Source organism: Xenopus laevis, chromosome 4S, assembly GCF_017654675.1.
Source record: "Xenopus laevis strain J_2021 chromosome 4S, Xenopus_laevis_v10.1, whole genome shotgun sequence".
Classification (NCBI taxonomy): domain Eukaryota; kingdom Metazoa; phylum Chordata; class Amphibia; order Anura; family Pipidae; genus Xenopus; species Xenopus laevis.
In genome coordinates, this window is record NC_054378.1 from 116,957,988 (window position 1) to 116,972,995 (window position 15,008).

Sequence of the window (15,008 nt, forward strand, 5' to 3'; positions counted from 1 at the left end):
TGTTTCAATTATTCAGAACACTGACCTTACAATGCAGCCCTAGAGTATGATGCTACCACCATCATATTTCACTGTAGGCATCGTGTTTTTTAGGGTGTATGCAGTGTTATATTTGCACAATGCTTTGAACTTTGGTCAGAAAAGACTTTAACACAAATCCAGGTTCTGGGTAAGAAATAGGGTGGTGCTCAATCTGGGAACTGTGCTGCTCAGGGGTTCCATGCACAACAATAGCAAGAAGGTGACATCTGATTTCCTACTTGTTATTTTTAGCTGGAAAAGCTCTATCTTGGTCTAATATGACCCCAACACAACTGGGTCACTTTTAAGCTTTTTGCCGAACCACACATTGTTCTTGAGTAATGGCTTCTTTTGTGCCACCGTCCCATACAGGCCAGTCAAATGCAGAACTTGTGATACAGCTGGCCCATGCCCTGGAGGTGTCGGTATCATCATTCTGTAGGGCTACAAGGACATTGCTCCTACTGCAAAGCAATTTGATAATATAGGGGCTATTATTGCAAATGCTTGTAAAGTTCATGCAAGTTGCACAGAAATAATTTGGTGGAAAAACACAACACTATGAGCACAGCATAATATAATATAGGGTTCCTGCACCTAAGTGACAAGAAGAGGCCCAAGAGCAATGGTGCTCGAAGCACAGCTACTGTATATTAACCCGAGGCAAGGTGCTAGGTCTTTATATACTGTAGATATATTTGTGCTAAGATCTGTGCCTGTTCTTTGCGAAGAGAGACAGAATTGTTTCCTTTAAGGTTTAAGGCACACAGGGGATCATTTATCAACACTGGGCAGTTACCTATAGCAACCAATCAGTGATTGGCTTTTTGAAGCCAGCTGCAAAAGAACATGGTTGCTATGGGTAACTGCCCGTGGGCAAATTTGACCAGTGTTGATAAATGACCCCCAGTGTGTGAGACGGATTCAGAATTAACTCATTAGTTTAGCAGGAATATTACTTTGGGACTGCAATTGTTATGTATTGATTTAAATAATTTTTTCTTCAGGTCTAGGAACCCATAGGGGGATCAGATATTTTGTTTTAAATCCTTAAAGAAGAAAGAAAGCTATCGAGGCAGTTTATTGCCAATACATTAGCCACAACAGTGCAAGCTAGAACACCATTTATATTCTTTAGAATACTTTACCATACAGTAAACAGCTCTAGACACTGTCTATGTTTGTTTAGGATAGCAGCTGCCATATTAGCTTGCTTTGAAATCACTTCCTGCCCGAGTCTCTCCCTTCTCGCTCATAGCTCTAAGCTCAGATTACAGCAGAGATGGGAAGAGGGAGGGGGAGAGGAGCAAACTGAGCATGCTCAAGCCCTAGCCCTGGAGGAAACAGGAAGTCTGATACAGAAGCCCATGAGTACACAATAGAAGGAAAAAAACGCTGTGTTTCTTTTGACAGAGGACTCAGAGCAGCATTACTGGTGTATTTATATAGACCTTTCTGATAAAGCTTACTTAATTTTAACCTTTCCTCCTCCTTTAACCAGTAAATGCTTTCTGATTGCGATTGGTTCCTGGAGCTGAATAAAACCCCACCTCTGTTATATCATTATCCTTTGTGCACCCTATATATGTCTTATTGCACAGCTGTATGCACGGTGTGGAACAGAATAAGTAAGAGCTCAGAGTCCAATATGAAATCCACTCAACCATAACCAACCTACTGCCGGTCTGATAAGTTCTTTGTGGTTCTGGATTGTATCTAGAGCACTATAGGGATGTTGCATTAAGTAATGTCAGTATGACATTTTGATGGGTTAGAATGGTTAAAGAACCCTGGGACTTGCCTTATTTTGTTTACTAGTTTGTTCATTTGCTCCAACATTTTCATTCCCTCAACACCACCATCTTCAATGAGCTCTTTAATGGTTCTCAGCTTGTTCTCCAACTCCCTAATCTGAAGGTGACTGATCTCTGGGGCTACGTCTCCCTCCTGGAGGTCTGACAGTTTCTGCTGAATGCCCCGGAGCTTATCCCGGAGCTGAGAGATAATCATGTCCCATTGGGCAAAACACTCGTGGCAGGGCAAGCACAAGGGATAGTTGTTCTGAAAGCCCCTGGCGCACTGATCACATCTCCGTCCCGTGAAACCTTTCCGACAGAAACACTTCCCAGTGAGGTGGTCGCACTGCGCTGTCTCTGACCCGTATTCATCACAGTTGCATACTACAAAGAGACAAGTGCAAGGCATTAGAATGGCACCACTGGCTATAGAACTTAATCTGATCTGTTCTGTGCCTACTGATCTCCCAACTTTGTAGAATAAATTTCCATATGAGGCTACACAGCAGCAGAAGAAACTTTGGTCCCCGTATCAACCAATCAGTAGCTAGCTTTTACTGGTCTACTTCAGTTAAAATACTGAGAGCAAACACCTGATTTGTAGCTTTGGGTTGCTATAGGTTACTAGCAGTTGTCAAAAAGCTTAGAGGAGAACTAAACCCTAAAAATGAATAGGGCTAAAAATGCCATGTTTTATATACTGAACTTATTGCACCAGCCTAAAGTTTCAGTTTGTCAATAGCAGCAATGATCCAGGACTTCAAACTTGTCACAGGGGGTCACCATCTTGGAAAGTGTCTGTGACACTCACATGCTCAGTGGGCTCTGATTGGCTGTTGAGAAGCTAAGCTTAGGGGTCGTCACTAATTATCCAGCAGAAAATGAGGTTGGTCTGTAATATAAGCTGATGCTACAGGTTTGCTGATTATTAAATTCTGATGCTAATTGCACTGGTTTCTGTGCTGCCATGTAGTAATTATCTGTATTAATTACTAATCGGCCTTATATTGGGACATTTCTATTCTATGTGTACTGTATATTGTGAGTGGGTCCCTAAGCTCAGTAAGTGACAGCAGCACAGAGCATGTGCAGTGAATCAGCAGAAAAGAAGACGGGGAGCTACTGGGGCATCTTTGGAGATACAGATCTTTACTGCTAAAGGGCTGTGGTTGCCTTGGGCTGGTACAGAAGCCCAAAACATAATGAACAACATATCTAGCTGCCACCTCAGGGGCCCCCATACCCACTCAGGGCCAATCTGACAATGCCGTCCCATTGGCATACGTTATACTAATAGAATAAGTAAACCTTTAAAATAAGTGAATATAAAATTGATGCGAGTGCTTTTCTAAGCACTTTTTTTAACTTACATTCTTTATTTATTTATTTTTTATTCCAAAATATTAAAGGGGTGGTTCACCTTTAAGGTAACTTTTAGTATGTTATAGAATGGTCAATTCTAAGCAACTTTTCAATTCTAAAAAGCAAATGCTGTGTAAAACTACAAATGTAGTGTTAGTGCTAAATTGTATTACTCATCTTTCTATTCAGGCCTCTCCTATTCATATTCCAGTCTCTTATACAAATCAGTGCATGGTTGCTAGGGGGATTTGGACTCAGCTACCAGATTGCTTAAAATGCAAATTAAAGGACTGCTGAATAAAAAGCTAAATAACTCAAAAACCTTAAATAATAAAAAATTAAAACCAATTGCAAATTGTCTCAGACTATCTATACAAAACGTTATCTCAAAAGTGAACAACCCCTTTAAGGAAAATACTGTATATACTGTTAATATGAATGAATTTTGTTACAATAGCGCCACCTTCTGGTCAGTTTCCGACCAGTCTGACCACTAAGTAGTCAAGGAAGTTGTCAGAAAAAGAGGCTGCTCTGATGTTCTTCTGCTTAGGAAAGATTTGAAAGCGGTTTCTATTTATTTTTCAGCCGACGAACCTCAGAGCAGTCTCCTTCTTTCTCCTGACAACTTCCTTGAATACTTGGTGGTCAGACTGGTCGGAAAATAACCAGCAGGTGGCGCAGTTGGAACAAAATTTATATTAACAGTACATGTATCCTTTAATATCTTGGAATTAAAAATAAATAATGAATGTGCATTAAAAAATGCTTAGAATAACAATTATTCATTATACATTGACTTATTTTAAAGGTTTACTTATCCCTTATCTGCTGCAGCTGTGATCAGTGTCGGACTGGCCCACCGGGATACCAGGAAAAGTCCCGGTGGGCCAAGGTGTCAGTGGGCCCTCATGCTGCTAGACATTTGGCATATTTCATGGCTATTCCCAAATTCTATGAGAACAAAGAGGCTAAATAGATGGAATAATAGATTATAGTATGTAAAGAAAAGAGACTAGGAGAATAGAGGTTGAGGGAGGAGAGGAAGAACAATACTACTAAGAGTGGCCCCCTGGTCTAAGATTAATTGGTGGGCCCCTAGTCAAAGGTTTTTGGGTGGGTCCCTGGTGTCCCAGTCCGACACTGGCTGTGATTGGGGAGGTCGGGAGGGAGCAACAATTTTCAGTGGGAAGCAGGTCACATAAGGTGCTGGGAGCCACCGAATTTTTTCCCAGTGTCCCACCCGCCCAATCAGACTCTGGGGAAAATTAATTGACTAATATGAACTAAACAGGTAGTCAGGACAAGCAGCATGGGGAATAAAAATGGACTTGTTATGTTCTATTTTAATGGACTTACAATATCCAAAAAATATTAATATTTGTATAGTATTATATGTGGATGACCACCCCCAATAATGATCCTCCAGTCCCTCCTCTAGCAGGACATTACCTTCACATTTTATTTGTGGGTCGCCCCAGTAATTCTCTTGGCAGTGTGAGCAGACTCTCCCCCCAAAACCGGGTTGGCAGTGACATTGTCCTGTGAACTAGACAAAGAGAGAACTGAGTTAAAGGCAATGGAACTGAAAGGCTGATAATAATGGAGATGGTTGGATGCAAAGCACATGCATTGACATCCATCTCTCACTTTTAAAAACTTACTATGTGGAGCTTTGAGAGCTATTGTCTGGCAATGTCATGTCATTTATGTTACGGGATTTAGAATGCTGGCAAGTAAAAGGTTTATAAATTAACAATATAACTACATGCTTTGCACATCCCTGGGTAGGCTATGACATAGCAGTACCAATCGTCATGGTTTGGACTTTTCATTTGGACTTTTGTTTTGGTCTCGCTAATCAAGAACAGGCTGAAAGAGGCAGTTTTCTTGATAGTTATTTGGACTTTTGAACTTGGACACTATGGACTATGAATCATTCAAGATTAACACTGAATCTTTTGAATTTTTTTGAATTTTTGAATATTCTGTATTTTGGATTAAGTTTGTATAATCATTATGTAACATATAATTCCACACTGTCACTTTAAGTGGAGGGGGTGGTGTCTTGCTTCCAAGAAAGTATTTAATTCCCACAATGCCTTGCCTGCATTACACTTGACAAAGGGTTATGCCCGAAACATGTAGTGTGCTTACACTGCTATTATAAACACTTTGCAGTTTAAAATTACTGCCTGAAGCTGTTTTGATTCTACTACTACTCTTTGAGTGTTTTAAAGTAATGAAAATATAATGTACCGTTGCACTGAACAGCCAGAAAAAAAAAACAATGTTTCTAACTTAATTGGCTTTTGGCAGAGAGCCCAGAACAGCCACAGCAGCAGATAAGATAATTTTGTCAAAATTTCGAGATAAGCAAATAAGTAATTGTAACAATAAAAGATAACAGGTGCCTTGGGAAAAGTTAGACTCACAGCTTAAAGGGCAATTCACCTTCATTAGCAAAACTGTAATAACTGAAAAAAAACCCACAGAAATATGTTCAAATTTTCATAACTTGCTAAATTTTGTACAATGAACACGGTAATTAGGGGGTGTGGCCACAAAAATGCAGGTGGTAATAAAAAATGCGCACGGCAACTTTTTTGTCCCTTTTTTTATTTACAAAATGTTGGGAGGTATGATGTTACTGGTCCTTTAACTAATCCTTACAGTTCCTTCCTCATTCTTCAACTTCCAGCAGCCTATGCTGGTCAGCCTCCTGAGTTAAATTGATGTGAGAACTGATGCTGAGCCAAGTCACTAGCATAAATCCATGCAATATAAGCGTAGAGCCATCCAATCAGTGATAACTGGGGAAATTGACTTGATAAGTAGCTATTATATTCAGAAATGTCTATATGTAAAAGCAGAAACTTAAAGGGATACTCAAGCTTCAGCTGTTGTTGACCTACATCTACCACCCTCTCTCTCCCCTAAACTCCAGGCTTTCTGCAATAACAGGGGCCCTCTTTAAAGGGGAAGGAAACCTAGTCGGCGCAAACCCCCCACCCCCCCTCCCTTTTGTTGCCCACCCTCCCTCCTCCCCCCCGGCCTACCCGTCCCACTGGGCAAATGCCCCTAACTTGTTACTTACCCTTCTGCGCAGGTCCAGTCCAGGGAGTTCACAGACGACATCTTCTTCCACGCGATCTTCTTCCTGCTTTGAATGGCGTTTTGGCGCATGCGCAGTAGGAGCATTTCACCGGTATGGATCTACTGCGCATGCGCCAAAAGTCACGAAGCATGCGCAGTATATCGTACCGGCGAAATGCTCCTACTGCGCATGCGCCGGTCAAAACAGGAAGAAGATCGCGTGGAAGAAGATGTCGTCGGTGAACTCCATGGACTGGACCTGCGCAGAAGGGTAAGTAACAAGTTAGGGGCATTTGCCCAGCGGGACGGGTAGGCCAGGGGGGAGGAGGGAGGGTGGGCAACAAACGGGAGGGGGGGTGGGGGTTTGCGCCACCTAGGTTTCCTTCCCCTTTAAACGAGAGAACTTGTGCACTATGGACAAGCCATGAGAGTTGCAGAACTAGGGACAACAGAACTGAAACGTATTGGGAGTAAAGTGGTTAAGTGAAATTCCATGGGACTGGACACACCCTATATGACAGCTTGTTGATACTCAGAGCACTTTCATTTTAACATTGTGTTCCAGCTTCAAGCAATGGCTGGTTCTGATATAAGAGAAGAGCTAGGCTGCTCTATCTGCCTGGACATTTATACCGATCCTGAGACGTTGCCATAACTTCTGCCAGAGCTGCATTGGGAGAGTGGTAGGTGCCCAGGAGGAAGGTGGGGTGTATGCTTGTCCTGAATGCAGAGCACAGTTCCCAATGGATCCTGCTCCTCAGACAAACAAGACACTGGGTAATGTAGGAGAACTATTCCTTACTACTCATCCAGAGCAAGGTGAGATATTCTGCGCTTACTGTATTCATTCTCCTGTACCTGCTGCTCAAACCTGTCTGAACTGTGAGGCTTCTCTGTGTGCGGACCACATAAAGGTGCACAGTAAGACAACAAAACATATTTTAGTTGAGCCCACTACTTCTCTAGAGAGCAAAATATGCTCCATACACAAAGAGCCACTAAAGTATCTCTGCTCTGAGGATAATGTGTGTGTCTGTTTGTCCTGCCGACTGGCTGGAGAGCACATGGAGAACAAGGTGGAGCTGCTAAATGAGGCCTCTGAAAAGAAGAAAGAAAAAGTTCTGGAAAAGCTGATGCCAGAGAGAAAGGACATGGAGCTAAAGGTGGAGAGCCTGAGGCAGAACATGAGGGAGGTGGGTGAAAAAGCAGCAGGTGAGGCAGAGCGAGTCTCTACACTGTTCAGGGATATCAGGAATTGGTTGGAAGTTCTAGAGATGGAAATCTTGGGTGAGATATCCAGGCAAGAAAAGGAGGTTTCTCTCCAACTCTCTGATTTTATACACAAGCTGGAACTAAAGATGGATTTGCTCTCCAGGAAGATCCAACAAATTGAGGAGCTGTGCAACACGGCTGATCCAATAACTGTCTTACAGAACCAGGAATCAAGTACAGATGATATTTTTGGGACTGAGGGGGAAGATAATGATGACGGAGCGAAAGATGATAAAAAGGTCCCTGCTGCAGAAGATTTGGATGAGGATCTTATTTCAGAGTCGTTGCAAAAAGGACTAGCTGGTATTTTGAAATTGGTGAAAAAAAGACTCTATGGGATGGAGGCTACAGACATGTATATAGATATAGACACAGCTGGCCATGAAGTATCTGTATCAGGCAACGGGAAAACTGTATTTTACTCAGATAAAGACCAATGTCACCCAGAAACCCCATATAGGTTTTATTTTTCGCAGGCATTAAGTACCAATAGTTTCCCCTCTGGGAGACATTACTGGGAAATGGAGTGCAGTGAATCAGGGTGCTGGAGGGTAGGAGTGGCCTATGCCAGTATAGGCAGACATGGAGGCAAGTCCTGCATTGGAAACAATACAAAGTCCTGGGCTTTGTGTAGATGGGGTCACAGCAAGTATTTAATGAGACATGACAGTAAAGTCACTAAATTATCTCACATCCCTTCCTGCAGTCGAATAAGAATTGTGTTGGACTATGAGGGTGGCCACCTGTCCTTTTATGAGTTGAGTGACCCAATCAAACATTTACACACCTTCACTGCCACCTTCACTGAGCCCCTTCATGCTGCTTTCTTTGTGTGGGTGGATAATGCCTGGGTCACAGTTACTACTTAGTACATTATCAACTTGTTCTTAGAGTCACCCAGAAAAGCAAGAAAATGCTGGTGCCATATTTATGTTGGGCAGTCTCATCCAGCAATGCTGTTTTACTGTTTTATCTAAGAGGGTTCGGCTAAATTTTTATTCTGGGAGGATTTGTACCTTTATGGTTATTTTTTCTCTTAAAAGAATAGAATTTGTCTTCAATCCCTAATTTGATTAGAAATTGCCCTTTGTACATCTTCCTAATCCAACCACACATCTCCTAGAGTTCTCTCTGTATTTCCCTATACTGCCCACACACCCCCTTGGCCAAGGAGTGTTGATCTGCCTCCCTCAGTTTGCCGCTTTTTTGCCTGTACCAAGCAGTTAGACAAGCTGACACTTGTACTAACCCTAACAGTTGGCATGAGCTACAAAGTTGGAGCCATCAAGGGAGGATATGGGGGTAATAAATATGTCAGGAGCTTTCAGCGTAGATATATCGTTTTTTTTTATTCAATTGAGTAAAGGTAACTGTAACAGTAAAATCAATGTTATGGTAAGTGTTTAAAGGGATTCTCTCATGATTTATATGGTATTACTGTATTACTGTCATAAATTCTACCATTTAAAATGTTATCCTTGAACCAATAAATGTATTTTTTAAATTGTAACAATGGCGTGTAAGCAGTCATCTCAGGTCATTGTGCCTGATCCTGTGCTTTCAGAAAGAGCCAGGACTTCACAATGGAACTGCTTTCAGATAAGTTACTGTTTCTCCTACTCAATGTAATTGGAGGAGTCAAAGTGGGACTTGGATTTTTACTATTGTGTGCTATTCTCATATCTGCCACTAGGTGGAGCATTTTTTTATTTTTATTTTTAGCAATGCAGGTGTTATAGGGCTGTTATCTGGTTACCATCTCATTGTTCTGCTGATGGGCTGCTGTGGGGAAAGGGAGGGAGGGGGTGATATCACTCCAACTTGCAGTGCAGCAGTAAAGAGTGACTGAAGTTTATCAGAGCACAAGTCACATGCCTTGGGTGCCTGGGAAACTAACAACATGTCTAGCCTCATGTCAAATTTGAAAAGTAAATATAAAAAAAAATATTTGCTCTTTTGAAAAACGGATTTCTATGCGGAATTCTGCAGGAGGAACGATACTAACAGATGCATTGTGTATAAAACCATGTTTTATTTTGACACAATCCCTGTTGGGTAAGGTGGAATGACAGTTGAACAGAGAAACCTCAATTGGTCCATTTGCCTTTAACAAACTGGATATTTAGTGGCCATTCTTTCTATGAGCATGTTTATTCCAAAAGAGCTGCACAGGATTTCTGATTCATATTTGCTGAAAGGACAAGGCAAGCCTGAGTTATTAGAAGGAGTGGGGTGCCAGTTTGTTAGGCACTGCAACCTTCACTGAACCTGACTCAAGGGTGGGCTGCCACCATTTTCCCCACCTTAATTAGACTTTCAGACTTGCCACATGTGTAATACAGAAATTTTCTGAAGAGTTCTGCCCTGCATGCACCGAATCTGAAGAGGTGCAAGGGATGCCTGGAATAGGTATTTGTATATTTACCCTTTAATCTGCCTACTGCCTACACAAACTGCTAGAGGTGAGGATGTCACAATACAGACACATAGCACTCCCAGTATTTACTTAGTGCTACACCATAATAATTAGAACAAATACTGTAGCTAATCCAATATATAAATACCCACACCTCAAACATAAAAATGCAAAATATCAGATTACCCTGGTCTGGCACATGAGGATGTGTCCTATAAAAATGAATAAACCTAATAGCAAAAAAACTAATAGCAAAGGGAAGAATATGACATTCCCCCTGCAGGAGGAGCAGCCCGATGAAACAAAATAAACCAATACAATTAAGTATAAAAGGGCAACGTGCAGATCACTCCTGCTGTGGTGTGTTTACCTCCAGCCACTAGAGGGCTTCAGTCAATAATATAGTGAATAAGTACCCCCTTATTGTAAAATATAAGGATATTATAAGTCACCAAGAAGTTCCAGGACCATACAGGTCATGGAAATCCAAGGTTACTTCTAATATCCTATTATTTTCACAAGGGGTACTTTATTTATTATAATATACAAGTTTTAGTGAGTCATGTGACAAAAATGACATCACTACTCACCGTTTATAACTGATGACATCACTAGTCACCGTTTATAAGGATATAATTTACAGGATATTCATGGCTTTTGTGTATTATAAGTGTTTCTGTGGTTCTTACTATCAGTCTCTTGTTGGTTCAGGAACTGATATTCAGCCATGAGGCTCTACATCAGACCTCAAGTCCAAAACTGTAATGGAAATGGAGGAACTTACCCCACGGGACATCCAAGATGGCGACCTCCTGCTCCACCATGCGGTTCTTCCTGGTCGCAGTGGGACTGCGTCAGAAACGTGTCACCCCAGGATTGGTCGCCGGCGACGGAATGGACGCCGGCGTCAGAATGTGCGTCGGCGTCAGGACACCAACGTGAGGACGCCAGCGTCGGCGTCATGACGTCAGCGCGTCAAGTTTTGGCGCCAAACTATGAACTATTTAAATCTATTTGCCCATCCTGTCATTGCCCAATTATAGGTCTATCTTGTATAGTTCCTGGGTGCGATTTCTTGCTATTTGGATTCTCCGTGTATTGACTTATTGCCTGTTTAACGATTCTGATTCTTTGCTGCCTGTACCGACCAATTTGCCTGCTTTTGACCATTCTTCTGATAAACCCTCTTGTACTGCGAACTTGGTGTTGTTTTGTCTCCTCCTTGGTCCACACTACAACAGAGCCTTCGGGCCCTGACAAAAACATCCAGAGGGAAATAGATTGGCAGAAGCAAGAGTACGCATACTAAAAACTATACTCAAAAAAGCATGGGAATCAATGGAAGACCCCTGTTTGGCATTAATGGGTTACCGTGCGGCTTCACAAAGCTGTGGAAAATCTCCAGCAGAACTTCTGTTTGGGCATAAGATTGTCACTAGAGTTCTGACCACTCAACCATGGCCACCATACCAAGACTGACTAGATAAAGGGTATTAAACCCGAAACATGTTGTGTTTACCACTGCCTGGAATAAAAAGTTGTTTGCAGTAATACTGCTGGAGTTCCTCTTCCTTCTCCTATACTTGGATCACCATACCAAGATGAAACAATGGTGTACAAAAAGCTTAATTTTAGAACCAAGAGAAATTAAGTTCATGCCAAACATTCCAGAGAACTTCCACCTTTGAGTGACAATAGTAGAGTTCACAGTCAAAGTTCCAAATCTTGGGAAGCGCACGCAAATGTTATTCACAGACTGAGCCCAAGGTCATATGTGGTCAGTTTCGGACTGGGACACTAAGGGCCCACCAAAAAACCTTGGACAAGGGCCCACCAAAAAACTTTAGACCAGGGCCTCACCCTCAGTACAATTTTTTTCCTCTCCTCACTCAACCTCTATTCTCCTAGTCTCTTTTCTTTACATACTATGATCTATTATTCCATCTTTTTAACCTATTTATTCTGATAGGCCAAATGTTTAGCAGCATGAGGGCCCACTGACACCTGGGCACACCGGGAGTTTTCCTGATATCCTGGTGGGCCAGTCCGACACTGTATAATGTGATTCATACAGATACAGGGTAGACCCTGCATAGGAATCGCAGACATATTTTACAAATTCCAGAGGAACAAGTACCTTCTGCCCAGGTCATTGAAACCAATGATAGTACAACAGGTGCAACACCAGAGAGAGACAACCATGAAGTAACTTCATCGCAAACCTTTGCATCTAATTGAACAATGCTAAAGTCCTCCTTTTAGACTCGTTGTGACTTTCAGTTCACTTTAAAAAAATTTATGCATGGTATAATTGTTAATGTTACAGTATTTCATTCTTAATTTCACAGGCTGAAAGGGGAAGATGTGGTCGATAATGAGTGTTTTCTGGGGTTCTTACTATCAGTCTCTTGTTGGTTCAGGAGCTGATATTCAGCCATGAGGCTCTACTGCTGTGCACTATAACCACTCTGAATTAAAGTCTGAATTTTACAAAATAACACACCTGCCTAATACAGAATGGGTTATAATAATAAGCTATTATTGTGTATCTGTGTGTGAGTCTGCGGTTGTATTGATTACAGTTATTATAGTGTAGCACTGATGAATACACAATAATAATGACACAATCCTTGATTGGACTCACCACATTGCAGTCCTGTCGGAGGGAGTGGGCCGGGTCACAAGCACAGGGCTCACAACCAAGGTTCCCCCCAAGGTTCCAGAAGTTAGGGACACATTGGTCGCAACTCTTGCCCAGCACGTTGGCTCTGCAGGGGCAGTGCCCGGTCACCCGATCACAATAGCAGAGATCTCTGATGCAGTGGGATTGTAGGGTGCCCTGCTCATTGCACGTACATCCTAAAGAGATAGACAAGTGAGACCTGGCTAATACCCATGTCTAATGTCAAAGCCACTCCCCCACATGATACAAACACCCCCACATGTCATGAGCCCACCCCCATATATATAACTGGTCCATTCCCAATGTCATCAGCCCACCCCTTTGTCTGTTTTTTTGCCAAGGCAATGTTTCAGTGTAGCTGTCAATTCCCCTTTAAGAGTTTATATTCCCAGGTACAGGGACATAGTACAGAATCCTATTACTATACAAATGGCCTATTTACCCTTTACATTTAAAGGGGTGGTTCACCTTTAAGTTACCTTTTGGTATTTCATAGAATGGCCAGTTCTAAGCAGCTTCTGAATTGGTGTTTTTTTTTTTAATTATTTGCCTTCTTCTTCTGATTCCTTTCAGCCTTCAAATGGGGGTCACTGACCCCCATCTAAAAAACAAATACTCTGTAATTCTATAAATGTATTGTTATTGCTACTTTTTAATGCTCATCTTTCTAGTCAGGCCTCTCCTGTTCATATTTTAGTCTCTCATTCAAATCAGTGCATGGTTGCTAGGGTCGTTTTGGATGGCTGAAATTGCAAACTGGAGAGCAGCTGAATAAAAAGCTAAATAACTCAAAAACCACAAATAATAAAAAATGAAACCCAATTACAAATGGTCTCAGAATACCACTCTCTACGTCATACTAAAAAAAACAACTCAAAGGTGAACAAACCCTTTAATGTTGGCATATGATAAGTCATAAACGGAGTCCCCATGTGCCGATAGGCTGATATCAATCACTTACGGCGACAGTTTCGTTGGACGGCGCTGCCAAAGAAACCTGCTTTACACTCTTCACAGTGAGCTCCATCTGTGTTGTAGAGGCACTTCATGCACATGCCGCTATGAGAGTCACATGACGTGGGGTCAGTTGGGTCGATGTTGTTGTTGCACTGGCACGGCCGGCACTCCCCGCCTTCCTGTTCAGGATTCCCAAAGTAACCGGGAGAGCAGCTGTCACAGCGTGTCCCTGTGGAGTGTTAGAGTCAAGATCATACAGCCAGAACAGACACAGCCCAAAGTCAGGGTCGGACTGAGACCCTGGTGGGCCTCGGCTCTTTTGGGCCCCACTGGCCCAGACACACTCGCTCTAAGAATCATCCTATGTGGCTTAATTCAGAAGTAAAGAAAGAAGAGAAAGGCATTTAAAAACTACAAATCTGTTGGGACAGAAACTGCATTTAATTAATATAAACACTGTAATAAATGTTGTAAATCAGCAATCCGGAAGGCAAAGAAAGGAAATGAAGAGTTAATTGCGGTGGAGGTGAAAACTAACCCTAAAAAGTTTTATAAATATATTAATAGTAAAAAGATGCAGGTTGAGAGTGTTGCTCCATTAAATAATGGTACCAGTATGGTTGTAACAGATACAGAAAAGGCAAATGTGTTAAATCAGTTCTTTTCTTCAGTGTATACAATAGAGGAGTCTGAGTTCCCAGGCTCACTTCATAGCTGCACTAATGGCTCAGCTCAATCTAGTCTGTGGCTGACTCAGGATATGATTCATAAAGCTTTAATACAAATGAATGTAAACAAGGCTCCAGGGCCTGATGGTATACACCCCCGGGTTCTAAGAGAGCTTAGTCTAGTTTTAGACCAGCCTCTATTTCTGATTTTCTCAGATTCACTTTCATCTGGTATGGTGCCTATTAGTGATGGGCGAATTTGCGCCAAAATTCACGCAATGGCGAAAGATTCGCGAAACGATGCCCGTTTTTGATGCTGTCTTCCGATTTTTTTGGACGCCGGTGACAATTTTTTTTGACGTGAATTTATTCGCCGGCGGCGAATCACGCAAATTCACCGCAAATTCGCGCCTGCCAAATAAATTTGCCAACCACTAGTGCCTATGGATTGGAGAAAAGATGATGTTATTCCAATGTTTAAAAAGGGATTACGATCTCAGCCTGGCAATTATAGGCCAGTAAACTTGACATCTGTGATGGGCAAATTATTTGAAGGCTTTTTAAGGGATCACATTCAAATTTTTGTCCTAGTCAATGGCATTATGAGCAGCAATCAGCGTGGCTTTATGAAGGATAGGTCATGTCAGACAAATTTGATTGCTTTTTATGATGAGGTAAGTAAGATGCTGGACAGTGAGGGGGGGGAGCAGTAGATGTGATCTTTTTGGATTTTGCCAAAG

At 42.0% G+C, this 15,008-nt stretch overlaps 1 protein-coding gene across 2 annotated transcripts in view; it reads right to left on the reverse strand.

Annotated features, from left to right (window-relative positions):
- XB5969698.S (provisional ortholog of laminin subunit beta 4 S homeolog) overlaps positions 1 to 15,008 on the reverse strand; it is a 98,803-nt gene that overhangs the window by 17,981 nt on the left and 65,814 nt on the right. For both annotated transcript variants that reach the window (XM_041561747.1, XM_018261427.2), the window contains 4 exons: positions 13,605 to 13,829; positions 12,605 to 12,819; positions 4,629 to 4,725; positions 1,823 to 2,201 (listed from right to left, as the gene is read on the reverse strand). In XM_041561747.1, coding sequence (XP_041417681.1) covers positions 1,823 to 2,201; positions 4,629 to 4,725; positions 12,605 to 12,819; positions 13,605 to 13,829 — 916 coding nt within the window. The remainder of the gene's footprint in view (positions 1 to 1,822; positions 2,202 to 4,628; positions 4,726 to 12,604; positions 12,820 to 13,604; positions 13,830 to 15,008) is intronic.